This window comes from Acinonyx jubatus, chromosome A3 (genome assembly GCF_027475565.1).
Source record: "Acinonyx jubatus isolate Ajub_Pintada_27869175 chromosome A3, VMU_Ajub_asm_v1.0, whole genome shotgun sequence".
NCBI classification, from domain to species: domain Eukaryota; kingdom Metazoa; phylum Chordata; class Mammalia; order Carnivora; family Felidae; genus Acinonyx; species Acinonyx jubatus.
Genome location: NC_069388.1, coordinates 12261666 through 12278797, shown reverse-complemented (window position 1 = coordinate 12278797; position 17132 = coordinate 12261666). Strand labels below are relative to the sequence as shown.

Below are 17132 nucleotides of genomic sequence, written 5' to 3'. Positions count from 1 at the left end.
ACTAGAGACATCAACTGACCAGAGATGAACAGGACCCACAAATGCGACCCCGAGAGAAGAGCGGCTAAGGACATTGGTCACTTATGGCTAATGTGATTGGCTTGGCCCCCATCATGGGTGGGGTAATCAGAATGGCTTTGCTGGCAGAAAAGCCTCAACCTCACACCATAGTTCCTGGGCGAGACAGAGGGTCTTAGCTAATGGAGTTGGGGCACATGCTACCAAGGGAGACACTGGGGCTCAGAAAATAGGAAAACCCGTTGGCTCTCAAAGTTGGAGGGCAGGCTGGCCCTCTTTTCCAGCTGGACTCCCATGGCTCAGGGATTGCAATCCAGTTTCCAGATGTCAGCTCCCAAATTCCTGCCCCAGCAAGTCCCAGACCAGGAGAAATCCCTTCTTTGTGAGCTAAACTAGAACACGAGGCTGAAAATACAGGATAGGAGGCTGGGGCTGCCCCATGGGGCCCCTGGAAGTGTTGCTCTGAGAAGACCAGGGCCCTGAGGGCAGACAAGTGTCAAATTTGGACATCACCTTGGCCCCTAATTGAATCAAAGGCTAGATGGCATTGGTGGAGCTTACAGGTTTTAATGAGAGCCCCCTCTCCCCGCCCCGCCATTTCTCTTTCCTTCCCAGTTAGCAATACCTCAAGCTGGGTAAGAACTAATTAACTCCTGTATTCACCCACACATTCGCTCATTCGGAAGTCAATCATTTACACATTCATTCACTCAAAGGAACACGGGTTGGGTGACCACTATGTGCCTAGGGCATACACTGGGGGATAACCCTGAGTTCCTGGTGCAGAAAATGGTGTTTCCAGCTCTTGCCTTTGGATCAAAGCCAGGAGGTCTGGAGAGCAAAGAGACCAACTTGCCCCCAGCTCAGCAGCTGCTGATTTTCCTTTTCTCCATCCATCAGACACCGGGAGCTTAGATGTCAAGCCTACCAAAGAGAGAACCCGAAACCCTAGTGAAGCCTTAGGGGGCCACGATCCAAAGCCATAGAGAAGTCTGAATCTCTTGGGCATCTTCTCTTGTGCTTCCTTCCTTGTTGTCCAAACCTGGATTAGCTCAGGAGGCAAGAAGCGTGGGACGATCCACATACGATCCTCGAGAGCATCTTAATGGAACAGAATTGGGAGCCTCCTTCGTTTTCTAGAACCGTCATGCCTTTGGAGCCATTAACGTGAGCTATTTCTGCAGGACAGGGCCTCAAAGGGGGATCTTGGGAACTGGGTTTTTGTTTCATTTTGTTTTGAAGGAAAGTAGCTGATCAGGCTATCCATGCAAACCTATTGTCCTGCCTCACTTCATAATAAAACCACCTATCACTGCCTGGACTGGGGGTCTTCCTGAGGAGGAAGGCCCACCTCCAAACCCACCAGACACAGTTGTGGGGGGGGTACTTTAAAACTTCTTCTGTCAAATGGTCTCCTTGGAGAATGCAGTATCCAGACCCGCTTGGGAAGGGGCTAGAGATGTGGGCGACCGGGCAGCTGAAGCCTAGTTTTGCTGTAAAAATGGATTACATCTGCTTCTCTCTTTTGGTCCTTCTGGATTTACTTCATTGGGTGGGGATTTTCAAACATCTTAAATGGGATTTTCTGTTTTATTTGCCGGTTGGGGGGGGGAGCCCTTTTGGAATGGTGCTGACTAATGGATAAAAGATCATTGCATCTCTTGTACAGAAAGCCTCAGGCCCATGAGGGCACAGGGTCTGGGCAGAAGAGCAGCACCGTGACATGGTCAGCCAGAGAGGGACTGTTCCTTGGCTGGTCTGGGGAGGGCAGCATAAGCCTCATCCCAGCCAGTGTGGCTCCTGTTAGGGCACTGGGGACAGGTTGGGTCATTAAAATTACCCAAGATAGGAAGCACAGGGGAAGCAGGGTATCTTGCTGCCACTTCCTTCCCTGGCACCCCTGCAGAAAATTCCAAATCCTAGAATTTGAATTCCTGCTAACTGTAATCCCTGCTTTTGCCTCAAGGCTTTGAGCCTGTGCCTAGACGTCCAAACCACACACACACACACACACACACACACACACACACACACACACCCCAGAGAGGGAAGGAGAATTGCCCTGGTTGTTCAGTCCACTTGCCATGCAAAGTGAGGGTCTCTCTGCAACATCCATAGCGTCTTTTCATCAGCTCATCCCCCAACACGGCACCGACTTCCGTGGTGAGGCAGCCCCACCTGCGGGAAGCACTTCCTTAACTTGAGCTGAAACTGACCACCTTGTTCCTCTCACTCAAGAGAGAGGCTTCACTCAGAGGCTCGCTCGCAGCCAGCCTGCAGGCAGATGACGTCTTCTTCACGAGAACTGCCCCCCTCCCTCCCCATCCTGGCCAGCCCTTAGAAGATCTTTTCGGGATCTCCGCAGAGAAGAACGGAGAGTTAGAATCGGAGGGAAGGAAAAGATGAGGGACCGCTGGATTCACCAGAGCCCCTTCCAAATCCATTTCGTCAGGTTGGCATTTGGGGAAGTCCAGGAGAAATTCCAGGTTAAGACAAAACCAGGGGCAGTGGAGGGAAGCCCAAATGACACAATCTCCCTCTAGATGAAAACAGCCACAGGCTAGACTGTTTGCTTATCTGGGCATCAAACCTAGCAAACTACTAGGAGACAATTTTGTTTTGTTCTTGTGCAAAAGTTTTTAAAAATCTCGTCTGTTTTATTTGGCTCTGGTCCAAACCAGATTACCAGGAACTTTTGGGGGTAGCAAAACTCCGATTAGGGTCATAGTCCAGAATAATACATTTGTCCTTCGATTGGTTTCCTCTTGGGGTTTATCCAAAGGGATGGTTCACTGCCATGGGGGTCCAGATTCGGCTCAAATCTCTGATCTGGCCAGAGGCCACAGTCCTGAAGCCAACAGTGAGGCAGGTGGGGGTATGAACACCTAAATGAATGGAAGCTGAAGATTATCTGGGTTTTCTTCAATTTCCTATAGGAGTTGAAGAGTGGAGAATCACTTTCTGCTGAAGATCCTGCTTCCTGAGATGTCCTCTGCCCACCTGAGGCTGGAAGCTGCTTGGGGGGGGATTCATCAGGACACCCCAGAAACTCCCCGGGGCCTGGATAGGTGGGAACTGGAGAAACACCACTGCCCTTGCCACACGTCTCGGGTGCTAGGGAGCCAGGCAGCTGGGAGGGGGAGGGCAGATGCGCTGGCAGGTTCTGGGGGACACGTCTTCTCAGGGTTCGGCTGCAGGCTTGTCTATTGCTTTTTGGTGAGGCTGTTGGAAATGGATTAAAATGAGGACCTGGTAACAAGTTCATGAGATCTGAGGCCCCAGCATGTTCTCCGAGGTTTGCAAGAACCTGAAAATGCTCTGGCCTTCGGATACAACTGATGTTACAAGGGAGCAGGGGTGTTGCAACAGGCCAGCTGAGAGGGGCTTAGGTGTATCCTGGACCCCGGCAGGAAGTTTGCTTGCAAGAGATTTTTGGTTCCAAGATCTCTGGGGATGAGAAAATTCAGTCTCTTCCAAGTGCCAGCAGGGTGGGGGAGAATGAGCTGAACCAGCCCACATTCTATCCCGATCTTGAGGGCCATTCACGGCCCTGCTTCTCCTGGTCTCACTCCTGCATCCAGGCCCAGGATTGTTAAGAACAGAAGAAACACACGGAACGAGGGAAGTAACAGTGTCCACAGACTCTAGGCCAAGTGTCAGGAAACGCCTGCGTGAGCAGGTCAGAACCCCAAGTCTTTCCCTATCCCCAGAAAGTCAGAATCAAAAGGAAGAAAAGAAAGCAAGCCCAAGGGGCAATGGGAGGAAATGAAAAAGACCAGAGAGTATCAGCTATGGTGATGACCCAACAATAAAATTCCTAAGACGTTATTCTAGATTACAAAAGTAGCCATGAGACGAAGCGGCCCTATTACAAATTGGCTAAAAACACCTATGTACCTATATACTTTTTATCTGAACAGAAAGAGAGGCTACTCTGAGACACATGGATATCCTACGATGTAGACCCGCGTCAGACACTTCTAGAGCCAGAAAAGCAGCAACAGAAAATGCAGAGGTAACTTTTTTATTTCTGGGCGTAGCCAGGCTGGTCTGGGTCCCCCTGGCTGAGCGAAAGCATTTGGATGCGGTCATGTATGTGGTGAGAAACGGGAAACTGTAACTCAGGGCTGGAGGCTCTCCACTGTCCGGTTGGGGGTGGCGGAGGTGACCTCTTCTTCCTCTCGCCACAGGAAGAGCCATTTCCCAAAAAGGATCATGCCCTCGAGGCGGTTTGCCTGGCTCTCCTCGGATTCCAAGTTACCTAACTGGGGGCTGAAGCCTGGGGTTATGTTACTTGGGGCTAGTTAGCAGAGAACTAAGAAGCGAGGGAGGTGGTGGTGGGGGGGGGGAGGAGGAGAGAGACGGGGAGAGAGAGAGAGACCTGGCTCCAGTGACCCTTGTCCGCGATGAAGTTTGAATTTCCCCTTGTCCATGGACTAGACACTCCAGCCATGACTTGGAGCAAGACAGAAACGTACGATAGTTACAAACATGAATACGTCACAGTTTTACAGAAGAGAATACTGTTTCTTTTTCTCAGAAAAGGGGATCTTCTTAGGGGAGAGGGCAGGGCTGAAGCTAGTCACCAAGAGGCGGTGGAGGAGAGCTGGGAGTCAGTTTGGCCAAGTTTGTGGTCGCCAGCACTTTGGGGGCGGGAGTGGGGGGGTGGGGTGGGGGTCAAGCCGGGTGAGTTGAAAGGAAGTGGTCTCCTCAGGATTTTGCCGTTCTCTGTCTTCTTCTTTCTTCTTGATCCCCAGTGCTTTTAGAGAAAGGGCCTTCACGGGAACAAATGTCCTCTCCTCTTCTTTCTTTCCCCGTTAAGTGTGCTTAAGATAAAATTCCTAAAGAAGGCACTGAGAAATCTACTGCACCATAGCCCTGTTTTTTTCTTTTTTTTTTTTTTACCCAAAGATAAAAAAAAAAAAAAAATGAAAAAACCGACTCCTCCAGAGCTGGCCCTCCTCCCTCTGCAGGTCGCAGACTCCCCTGTGTGATCGGGACACACAGCCGCCTGGTCCCTAGCCCTTACTGATAATGGCGGAAGTTGGAAGCCAAGTCCGGCTGGGTTCTCGGCGAATTTCACGGAGTTCGCCAAAGGGACCAGGCATCCACCCGCGCGAGCCCCTAGCTTGGTTTCTTTGGGTTGACTTGTTTTTTTCCTCCCCACCCCCCCCCCGCCCCGTTTTTGTTGGTTCAGGAATGGGTGCGATATGGATCACCAAGGTAAAGTGGTATTTGCCTCCAGACCATGCCTTCCTCTCTTCCGTGAGGACCTGTCTGTCAAGGTCAGCTTCTCAGTGGAGACTCTTAGGTAGATTTCCCAGTGCATATACACAGGTACAGGTAGGGTGTACACGTATTAAAAATCGGGGTATGCTCCTTTTTGGCAGGTGGGGCCTGGGAAAACTTACAATACTCTATTTTGAATTGGGCACAGGGGAAAAGCTATATTCCCACAATACATACACAAGTAAAAGGAAAAAAAAAAAAAAACCAAAACATAATGCAATACTTTCTAAGCATAGTATATGCTGAGTTTCAATTATTCTGTTTCTATAAGAACTCTATAGGACTCTGGCTAGTAAGCCTGAAAAGGTAGGTTCTTAATGATACTTCTGAATTCGTCCTTCAAAAGTGACTCCATAAAATGCTACTTTAAAGTCAGACAAACTACACAGGGAAGGAAGGGCCAGGTCCTGTGTGACCACACAAGGCAGAAAGGGCCTTTGGTTACAAGGAGAGTTGCACCAATTGGTTATTAGTTAAAAAAAAAAGAAAAAGAAAGAAAAAAAAATCATATCCAATCTGTACACTTCTCATCGGCTTCAACCAACAAATGAAATGCCTTGATTTGAAGAAGGGGTGGTAAGTTCCTTCTCGCTGTATATGGCTATATTTAAACATGTTCACTTTCCTGATATGTAAAATAGACTATATTACTATTGTTACTAATTTTTACAGATAGCATCAGCTCTAAAAATATCGGAATCGGAAATCACAACTATTTACTTTTATCAAAAAGCATTTGTTTTCCCTGAATTTTCACGTTTGTGCTGATGGCCGACATAAATGGTCACGAAAACAAAGAAGAGGCAGGTGAGATGAGATGGGCCGGGGAGGACTGTCCGTCGGCCGCTCCTCAGTAGGCCCCCAGCCCGCGCTGTGTGCCCGGCAAAGCGCTTGGGGGCGTGGCTGCTTCCTCTCTCTCTGGTGCTACCAGCACAGGATGACCTCACACTTTCCCTGCCCCTTAAGTCCCTTTGCAGTGGCTGCGAGGATGCTCTGAAGATACCTCAGAGTGGCAAGATACTTCGGCATCGGCATCGTAGCCTTTGTTAACACAGCAAAGAACAGGACTGCACCCTCTTGGAAGGATCCACAGTCCCCGGAGACACTGAGAAGCAGTAGGAACCAGGTACATATTCAGCAGAGCACAGGTGTTTTTAAGGGCGGTGGGATGACTCCTGTGGACACCTGTGACAGGTGGTCCAACCGCATGCCATTGTGCAGAGGGCAGGCAGAATGACTCTGATTATTTGTGTACTGACAGGTGGCTCATGCCATCACACTCACAGGCAGACCAATGACACATTGTATGAGGAACAGGAGACCCACACCATGTTTGTTCCATCAGGAAGACGTGTGCCTGTCACCGTGCTGTGGACCGGCAGATCTACACTACTGTACTTGGGACATCGTCCATCCACGTTGTATTTAGGGAACGACATCGGTCCGTTGTACTAAAGACAGGCAGATATGTCATCTTGACTGACAGATGGGCCAACAGCAGGGCATCATGCTAACCGATGGCTCAACCCAATGTGTCTGAACTGAGGAACGGCCCACACCACCGTCCTTACTGAACCCAAAATCAGGCAGGCCAACGCCAGGTCGTCGAACTAGGACAGGGAGACCAACACCAAGAAATACACCGGAACCACTCACAACGCACACAAATACTTATTGCTTTTGTCTGTACTAGCTGCATTGATGGCTGCAGAAAGGAGAGCTGAGTTTTAGTACAGACAGTGACACTGAAAACATACCAACAGCTGGTTGACGAGAAAGAGAACAGAGTAAACACCCAGTGCCCACCGCCTACTGTGTTCTTCCGAGATGCGCATGTCTCCTGCACACGGGACTCTGTGAGAGGCCCCACTCCAGGGCTCAAGTACCCTTCCTCGAAAGGGGGCCAACAGGAAGCTTCAGAGGGACGGGGAAGGAGCCCACAGACTTCAACATGGCGGACAGCAATACCCGCACAACATCACCCACCGTGGCCCGACACAGGCATGTAGTTAACAGCCCAACTGTAGTCCCAAAAAGTGGCCCACGGGAAATAGTGCTTGTTTTAAAGTGCAAGATGTTGACACTGTCCCTGGTAGAACCTATTTTTGAAAAACATAAAGTGCTTTTTATTTTAACTTTTTTTTTTTTTTTTAAACTTGAATACCACAGGAAACAAAAAAGAATTTCTATCATAGTAGATGCTTTCCCTGCTGCCACAGGAAGTATTCAAAAGTCTGAACTGGGCATTTCAATTGGGGATTTTTTTTTTCCATTTTTGCAGGTAAAAAAAAAAATCAGATTTTATTCTGTTCTTCGGTAACATACAGTCTCTTTGAATAAGCTATTTCTTTTGCATATTTGACTCTTGCATATCTTTTGAGTCTATGCTAGTGATGTACAGAGAGGGTTTTCCTTATACAACCCTAAAGCAATGTTCACAGTTCACACTGTTGGCTGAGTGCCTGCCGTCTGAACCCTTCCCACGTTGCCGGGGGGCAATTAGAATCGGGAACAAGTGGTGCAACTCACCCTGATGATATCTCAAAATAAAATCTCAGGTACTACGGAACACTGAAGTCGATGAAGACATCTGAGGAAGGGTTTTGCGCTGGGACCGTGGTTTATGGCGCAGAAATTTCCCCACGACACAAGCATCCTCTGCAGCCTTCTGACAGTGGGATCCATCCAGGAGGCGATGGACAGGAGTTCCTAGAGGTGGCTGGGCAATGCCCAAAACGAAATTGGTCAACCCGGCCACTTGTTGTTGTCCAGCGTCCGTCTCCAGCCGAAGCCCAAGGGATGGAGATGTTGCCCCCTGAGGCTGCGATGGAGAGCCGTGACAGAAAAGTGGGGACTAGGTAGTCTTGGTGAGGTCTAGCATGTGGTAGTGGTGGCTATGAGTTCTGCCCATGTCATCTCCCAAAGAGGGCAGCAGAGTTGTTACAAGGAGATGCCATAGCCTGTGGCTTGGCCCACTTCATCCTGCTGTACCTGTCATGGCTCTCCAGGCCCTAGGGAGCCTCCTCTGGAGTCTCTCTTCTGCCTGGGGGCTCTGCAGAGCCTGTCTGTCCGAGTTCGTGCGGAAAAGCTCTGCGGCAGGTCAGCCGAACAGCACGCCTCTTAGGTCTTGCCACAAGTCTCTGCTGCAGGTAGGGTAGCTCAGAGGCTCTGATCCCGTGTGCTTCCGTGGGCTCCTCCCCCTGGCAACACGCAGACGTCAGGGGAGATGTGGTTCTCGAGTTTGCACTTTTCCTGACCACTGGGGCCCTTTCCAGTCAATGCTTCTGTCGAGTAAATACAGTTCTGCCTTAAGAACTTAGGGGAGGTGGGTAAGGGGGAGCTTTCAAAGTGGTTCTTCTCTGATCTTGTCCCGACGCTGAACTTGGGACTGGTGCTCACATGCACGCTCTTGGGAGGGCTGGAATCTACACTGTAGAGAACCTGCCCCTCATCGTCTGTGTCTGCATCAATGTACTGGTGGATACCTGCCTCGAAGTTGAATGCTATTGCTGTGTGTTTCTCAGGCGACCGGGGGGGTGTCCTAGCACTTGCTGTGGTATAGATGGAGGACTCTGGGCTCAGTACAGGCCTGTCCAAGAGTGTGGCACACTCTAGCCCAGCGACAGCAGCTGCACCCCCCCGGTTCCTAAGAGGGTCATGGTACATCCCCAGAACGGGGACTAGTGGACTGGGGTCACCCTCCATGAAGTTGACTTTAAGTGCTCGTAGCTTCAGGGGGTTATTCGTCTTCATAGAACTCTTGGGGCTCTCAATGAAGAAAGAAGAGCATTGGCTGGCATCAGGGGTGGGGTTGGCCTCCACAAATCTCCCACCACTGGCACCCAGAGCTCCCCGCCAGCCCACCTCTGGGGCCATGCTACCCCCAGTCTTGCTGGGGAGTGAGGCCAAAGGGCTGTGGGAGAATCTGGTGGCTTCGGGGAAGTCTGTGGCACAGCTAATGAAGCTATCGATGCTCGACATGCTTCGCATGTCGATGACCCCTTCTGTACGAGTGGGCAGAGGCGCTACAGGGCTGGGGATACTCTCCATTTCAAGTTCTTCCTTTGGTTTGCTCTGTGTTGTTGACTCCTTGGTATTGAGGATGGGTTGAGATTGGGTCTTGGCCATCTTATTGTACATGTCTTCCAACTGCTGGACGTTCAGGTGCTGAGGACTGGAAGATGATCTGGCCTTCTCAGGGGATCCCTGCTCCTTGGTTTCAAAGGACTTACTTGAGCTAGTTTCAGATAGTGTCCTCTTTGTCCATTTCCATTTGTTGGGAGACAAGTGATTATCTTGTACTTTGTCCTTCTTACTCATATTTTCTCCATTTTTCTCTACCACAATGTCCATCATCTCGATGCTCCGGGCGAAAGCATCTTTCATGTTCATGGAGACAATGCTGCCATTCCTCTTGGCTCTCTCCAGAGCCTCTCTCCGCTTGATTGCTTTCTCCTGCCTCTTCTGCTCCTTGTAGAACTCAGAGAAGTTATTGACAATGATCGGGATGGGAAGAGCAATCACCAGGACACCTGCAATGCAGCAGAGTCCTCCGACAATCTTCCCCAGGAGAGTCTTGGGGTAGATGTCTCCATACCCAACCGTCGTCATGGTGATGGTGGCCCACCAGAAAGAGGCCGGGATGCTTTTGAACTTGGTGTCATCCTCGTCCTTCTCGGCAAAGAAGACAAGGCTGGAGAAGATCATGATGCCCATGGCGAGGAAAAGGATGAGCAAGCCCAGCTCATTGTAGCTCCTTCGCAGGGTGAAGCCCAAGGACTGGAGGCCGGTGGAGTGGCGTGCGAGCTTGAGGATGCGGAGGATACGCATGATGCGGAAGATCTGGACCACGCGGCGGACATTCTGGAACTGCAGCACACTCTTGTTGGATTCGGTGAGGAAGATGGTGACATAGTAGGGCAAGATGGCCAACAAGTCAATGGCGTTGAGTGGGCCCTTGAAGAACTTCCACTTCTTGGGTGAGGAGAGGAACCGCAGCAGGTACTCCATGGTGAACCACGCGATGCACACGGCCTCCACGTGAGCCAGCTGGGGGTTGTCTGTGGTCTGGCCGAACTCGTCAAGGCTCTGCAGCTCGGGCAGCGTGTTGAGCGACAGGGCAATGGTGGAGAGGACAATGAACATGATGGAAATGATGGCAAGGATCTGCAAGGAGAGAAGAGCGGGATTTAGTTACCGACCTCCAGTAGGATGATCATCCCAACACCCTGACTCTGCGGGGTGCTCCTCAACAGTTCAAGGGCACTGTCACATCTCACTTGTCACTTAACGACTGGTTGTTTGAGCTAAAAAGATCATTTATTCAAATCCATTTTTGTTTTTGTGAATCCATTCAAAACCAAAGCCCGGAGACCGCAATGATTTCAAGCTAACTATTCTAGCCCGAGGGGTCAGCAGTGAGGACACAGCAGGTTTGAAAGACAGCGTGAGGAGCAACAATTTAAGAGCTTGGACTCTGGTGTCAGGTTGTTTGGGGTTTAAATCCCAGCTCTGCCACTTCCTTGCCTGGAGCCAGGTGTTTATCCTAAGCCTCAGTTTCTTCATCTGCAAAATGGGAGGGCAAATACAGTGTCTATTTCAGAGAGCTGCTATGAAAAGTCAAGGCGTTAACGTGTGCAAAGTGCTTAGGACAGCTTCCAGCAGCACACGGGGAGTGTCTGATAAACACCCGCTATCTTCGTGGGGGCGGCCTCTCAGCCCTCACCCCACAACATGCCGTCAGCTGAGACCACCCAGGCTCTGCGTGGCTCAGCTGGCCTTTGTTTCCTGCCCTGTCCCCAAGTGTCCTGTTATATCCCGTGAGCAAATGCCACTGCTGCTTGCACGTGGGAGTTTTCCATCCTTTGCAATCAGTCCTCACACACAACACAGGGTGGTCAAGCCTACTTCGACCCCTCTCTTTGGGTCTCTCCTGCCACAGGTTCCCAAACGTCACACTTCTCTGGCCACACACCATTTTTGGCCGATCCCGCATGTCTGTGCCATCTTTAAAAACCCAGCCCTTGGGGCGCCTGGGTGGCGCAGTCGGTTAAGCGTCCGACGTCAGCCAGGTCACGATCTCGCGGTCCGTGAGTTCGAGCCCCGCGTCGGGCTCTGGGCTGATGGCTCAGAGCCTGGAGCCTGTTTCCGATTCTGTGTCTCCCTGTCTCTCTGCCCCTCCCCCGTTCATGCTCTGTCTCTCTCTGTCCCAAAAATAAATAAACGTTGAAAAAAAAATTAAAAAAAAAAAAACCCAGCCCACGTGACCCCTCTCTGTAGAGGTCATTCCTGGTGGGACTGGCCGCTCCGTCCTTCGGGGTCCCTCACCACTTCGCCTTCCCTTGCGTGCTTTTACATCCCATTACAGAGGCATGTGTATTCATCACTGCCCAGAATCCGTGAGCTTCCGGGGGGACGAGGGATGGGTTCAGAGCTTTGTCTCTGCACCCCTCGCACTCCTAGCACCTAGCCCAGGGCAGGGGCTAGTCCAAGTTCACAGAGTGACAAGCGGAAGGAACAGGACCAGAATTCAGTTGTCAGTCTGGCTACTATTTATTGATCATGTACAACATGTGAAGCACTTTGCTAGGCACCGGGGGCACCATTAGCAGCAAGAAAGCTCTTTCTCCACCAGCCCAGATGCTGAAAGGATGTGTTATGCATTTCTCCAACCTCAGGTGCTCTATCAACTTCCTGGTTTTTTGGTTTTTTTTTTTTTTTTTTTTTGCTGTACTCATGTTCAACGTGTTCTGTGTCTTTTATTTTTTATTTTATTTATTTTTAATGTTTTTTTTTTAATCTTTGAGAGAGAGAGAGAGAGTATGAGCATGGGACGGGCAGAAAGAGGAGACAGAGGATCCAAAGCAGGCTGTATGCTGACAGCAGAGAACCCTATGCGGGGCACGAACTCATGAACTGTGAGATCATGACCTGAGCCGAAGTCGGACACTTAACCGACCGAGCCACGCCAGGTGTCCCCCCCAAGTACCCTGTGTCTTTTAAACAAAAGCTTTTGAGTGTTAATACCTTGATTTGCACTCACTGGAAAAGTAAAATTCTGTAATCACTTTATAAAAAGAAATATCCGATACACAAAAGTAGGTCAAGTTTATATATATTTCCGAACCATAATCAAAAGAACACCCACGAACCACCACCCAGGCGAAGAAACAGGGTACACAACAGAAATGTTGACACTTCTCACAGGTCCTTCCCCACCCTGTGGGTAACCAGAAATTTTCCTCCTCCCTTGTCTTTTCTGTAGAGTTTTTTAATTTTTTTTAACGTTTATTTATTTTTGAGACAGAGACACAGCATGAACAGGGGAGGAGCAGAGAGAGAGGGAGACACAGAATCGGAAGCAGGCTCTAGGCTCTGAGCCATCAGGCCAGAGCCTGACGCGGGGCTCAAACCCACGGACCGCGAGATCACAACCTGAGCCGAAACCAAGAGTCAGATGCTTCTGTAGCCATGCAGGTGCCCCATCTGTAGTGTTTGATGCAGAGGTAGATGTCCCTCACAAATTAGTACTGTGTCTTGCTCAGGACTGACATCCTACTGTATGTGTCCTTTTGCTGCCTGTACTCTTTACTCAGTAGTAAAACAACAACAACAACAACAACAACAAACACGGCTCACCTTCTCTGTTCTATTTTAGTCTCGTCCTGAGAAATGACATTTGCAAAGATGCTGAGTTTGGGTGCCAGGGAAAGGGATGTTAAACATTCATTAACATAAATATGTGCTTATTGGAATAAAGCATTTGGGCAGCATACTTTGGCAACTCCTGCACTGAGTTAGGAGCGTGGGTCCTAGAGGTAGAACCCAACTGGGTGGCCTTGGCATTGAAACTTTGCCTGCCTCAGTTTTCAAATGTGTAAACTGGGGATATTCTAGTCATTCATGACTGGGGATGATTTTGACCCCCCTCCCAGGGGATATTTGGCAAACTGCACAGAAATTTTTGGTTGTCGCAACTTGGGGGAGGAAGATGCTACTACTGAACATCCTACTTCGCACGGGACAGCCTCACAATGAAGAATTACCTGGCTCGAAATGTCGATAGTACCACGGTTGAGAAACCCTGGGGAATACTGGTAGCCAGCCCCTTATAAATTGTAGAGTGGGGGACAAGGAGATTATGCACGTAGAGTTACCAGCACAGGTGGGCCTGACTTTGTGGGGGCGGCCAGCCAGGGTCTTGGGCTGAGCCTGGCAGGCTGTGGTTCTAGGCGCTGACCCCCCAGCCAGGAGGGAGCCTGCAGGAAAGGAGCTGATTCCCGATTCCTGGGGAGCCTGTTCCTTTAACAGCTGGGAGGTCCCATTTCCCCCAGAGGCTGGCAAGGGAAGCCCGAGCCAGTTTCTAACCCCTAGACAACTCCAGGGAAGGCCCACATAATTGCTGTTCTATTGACAGACGCATGAATTATGCACCCGGCATATTATGTACAGTCCTTAGGGCTTGTTATTTTAAGGCGGGCACCACCTTTGTACCTGAGGATGCGCCCTCCCCGTCCCTCCTCTCAGCCTCAGGATGCCTAGAAAAGAAGAAAAGGGGGCGGAGGCCTCACTGGGTCCTGGGCGAGGGCTGCCTGCTGCTCAGGGCTGTGTTGGGAAGGTCAGAGCACCTCAAGCCTCCTTCTCCGAAGGCAGCATGCAGGGTCTTTCTCTGCACCCTCTCCTGGCCCTGCTCACAAGATAGTTTTCTTTCCTGAACCCACTGAAGCCTTTAGAGTCAGGGCCACACTTCCCCAGCCAGGAAGTGGCTGGGGACCTTCCAAATGGGTGTTGAACCTTCTGTGCCTCAGTTTCCTTATCTGTAAGACTGAGGGGTGGGGGAGGAGGTGTCCAGGGCAAGGCTGCAATGAGAATTCAGTGAATTCTCAGCTTTTGTTGCTATTATCCCCAGCCTTACACTTATTTATGAGCTGGTTGGACAAATCATTTCCCTTCTCGGAACCTCCATTTCCTTGTGTCTAGAATGGAGATAGAAGCAATTGAGCACTTACCACATAACAGCCACTTAATACACATTATGTTACTAAGTTATTATCTGGGTAGTTTATCATCGCCCCCACCCCCAGCCCCTGGACTGGTTGCTTAGGTCTGTGGACCCCAGTGCCTGGCTAAGGCAGCAGACATCCTACAAGCTTGGGCTCTGTTCTCAAACCTAGACAGTTTTGACCCAGTCTCCGGATGGACCCCAGGGATGGGGGGACCGGCCAACACCCAGAGCCCTCCCCGGTTTTGCTCAAAACTCTGTCTGGGCCTCTGCATCTCCAGCCCTGTTTGCCTGGGATCTGAGCCCAATCAGGTTTGGGCAGGACTCCAGGAACCCGGGGAGCAAAGGCAAAAGCCGGGACAAGGGACTTGGAGGCAGTCCTCAAATTCCCTCCCTGTGAGGAGATTCTGGATCCTGGAACCCACCTGTCTGCACCAAAATGGGGGAGGAGGCTTGGGCTCTCTCGGGGGAAGAGAGCAGCAGCGGGAGTCCTCAGGGTGGGACCCAGGGGGTGCTGGAGCCAAGCCCTCCTCCTAATTGTCGGCTCTGGTGGCTGATCACGGGGATGCCCACCTTTGGCTCAGCAGCTATAAATACAAACTGTTTATCATTTCCTGCACACATTCCCCTGCTCTTCCAGGAATGTGAACAAGGCACAGAATATCTGTGCATAAAAGGGCACAGGCTCCTGTCTGGAAAGATGGGGAGACTCAAGCAGAGAGGGAAGGGACCCTTTCATGGTCACACAGCCCACTGGGGTCAAATCCGTACAGTGACCAGAGGCTCTGCAAGCTGAGGGCTGTTCAGGGCTTGGAAGCTGCCCCACCCTTTTTTAAAAAACAAATGTCATAAACAGTTCTTCTAATTTTAACTCCAATATAGCTAACATACAACAGTTCTCTTAGTTTCAGTGTACAATACAGCGATTCAACGATTCGATACATTAATACATTACTCGGTGCTCATTGTGGTAAGCTCACTCTTATGCGGAAACTTCTTCATGCACAAGCATGTTCATAGCAACATTATCTGTAAATTAAAAAGTGGAGTGAACCCAATGCCCATCACCTGATGACTGGATAAGCCGTGGTCTATCCACACAGTGGAATAGTATTTATCCAGAAAAAGGGACGAGGTGCTGACACCTGCTACAAGGCAGATGAACCTTGACAACATGATGCTAAGTGAAAGAAGCTAGACACAAAAGGCCACATACTGATTGGTTCCATTTAAATAAATTATCCAGGGGCACCTGGGTGGCTCAGTTGGTTAAGCGTCTGACTTCGGCTCAGGTCATGATCTCACAGTCCGTGAGTTCGGGCCCCGCATCAGGCTCTGTGCTGACAGCTCGGAGCCTGGAGCCTGCTTCGGACTCTGTGTCTCCCTCTCTCTGCCCCTCCCCTCCTCATGCTCTCTCTCTCAGAAATAAACATTAAAAACAATTTAAATAAAGTGTCCAGAGAAGGCAAATCTATAGGGATACAAAGCAAATTAGTGGCTGCCAGGGTGGGACTATGGATTAACCGTTGTCAATGGGCATGAGGGATCTCACTGGGTGATAAAAGTGCTCTAACACTGAGGTAAGGGCGATGGCTGCACAACTTGGCAAATTCACTAAAAAAAAAAGAAATCACTGAGCTGCACACCACCAATATAAATATAAATTTATATTTATAAAAAATAAAAATTTTTTATTTAAAAAATTTTTTTACATTTATTTATTTTTGAGAGACAGAGCACAAGTGGGGGAGGGGCAGAGAGAGAGAGAGGGAGACACAGAATCTGAAGCAGGTTCCAGGCTCTGAGCTGACAGCACACAGCCTGATGCAGGGCTCGAACTCACAAACCGTGAGATCATGACCCGAGCTGAAGTTGGACGCTTAACCAACTGAGCCACCCGGGCACCCCTGTTTTTGTTTTTGTTTTTTTTTTAAAGTAGGCTTCACATCCAGTGTGGAGCCCAATGTGGGGCTCGAACTCATGACCCTGAGATCAAGACCTGAGCTAAGATCAAGAGTTGGATGCTCAGGGCACCTGGGTGGCTCAGTCGGTTAAGCATCTAACTTTGGCTCAGGTCATGATCTCACAGTTTGTGAGTCTGAGCCCCATTTTGGATGAGCTTGAGCCCCACATCAGGTGGGCTCAAGCCCCATATCGGGTGAGCCCCGCTTCTCTCTCTCTCCCTCTCTCTTTGCCCCTTGCTAACTTGCACCTTCTGTCTCTCAAAAAAAAAAAAAAAGTCAGATGCTCCCCTGAGCCACCCTATCCCATTGCTTTTGATGTTCACAGTCATATTGATAGATCATAGGAGAGAAGCAAAAATCCAAGCAAGCCATAGCCCTGCTGTCAACACTGCAATGGCTCTCCAAGCTCTTGGATAATGTTCTAATTCTCTGCATATAGTTGGCATGTGTTTACTGAGCACTTACCAAATGCTATGCTAGTTGCTGGGGATGCAGCACGGATAAGAAAGACCATTTTCTGTGGCCTCAAGGAGCCGCTAGGGAGAAGTGGACAAAATAACCCATAGGCCCAGAAAGAACAAGATGATGTCAGATAGTGTTACGTACTACACGTTACTGAGAAAAACAAACCAGGGGGAATCAGTGAAGAGGCAAGGAGGGCTGTCCACGTGAGGTTGGGTAGTCAGAGCAGACCTATTTTGGGAGGTATCCTGGTTGCTTAGACTTGAGGATGATCAGTGCGTCGTTCAAAGATCTGAGCATGCCAGGCAGAAGGCATAGCATGTGCAAAGGCCCTGAGGTGGGAATGACTTTGGCCTGATCAAGCCATAGAAAGAAGCTCAGTGTAGGTGGGACTGAGT

At 50.0% G+C, this 17132-nt stretch overlaps 1 protein-coding gene across 1 annotated transcript in view; it reads right to left on the bottom strand.

The window, feature by feature from the left end:
• Positions 1 to 5181: 5181 nt before the first annotated feature.
• Positions 5182 to 17132, bottom strand: part of KCNB1 (potassium voltage-gated channel subfamily B member 1) — a 95086-nt gene continuing 83135 nt past the window's right edge. The window contains exon 3 of the mRNA XM_027046800.2: positions 5182 to 10473. Within this exon, the coding sequence (XP_026902601.2) occupies positions 8467 to 10473 (2007 nt within the window). The 3' untranslated portion in view covers positions 5182 to 8466. The remainder of the gene's footprint in view (positions 10474 to 17132) is intronic.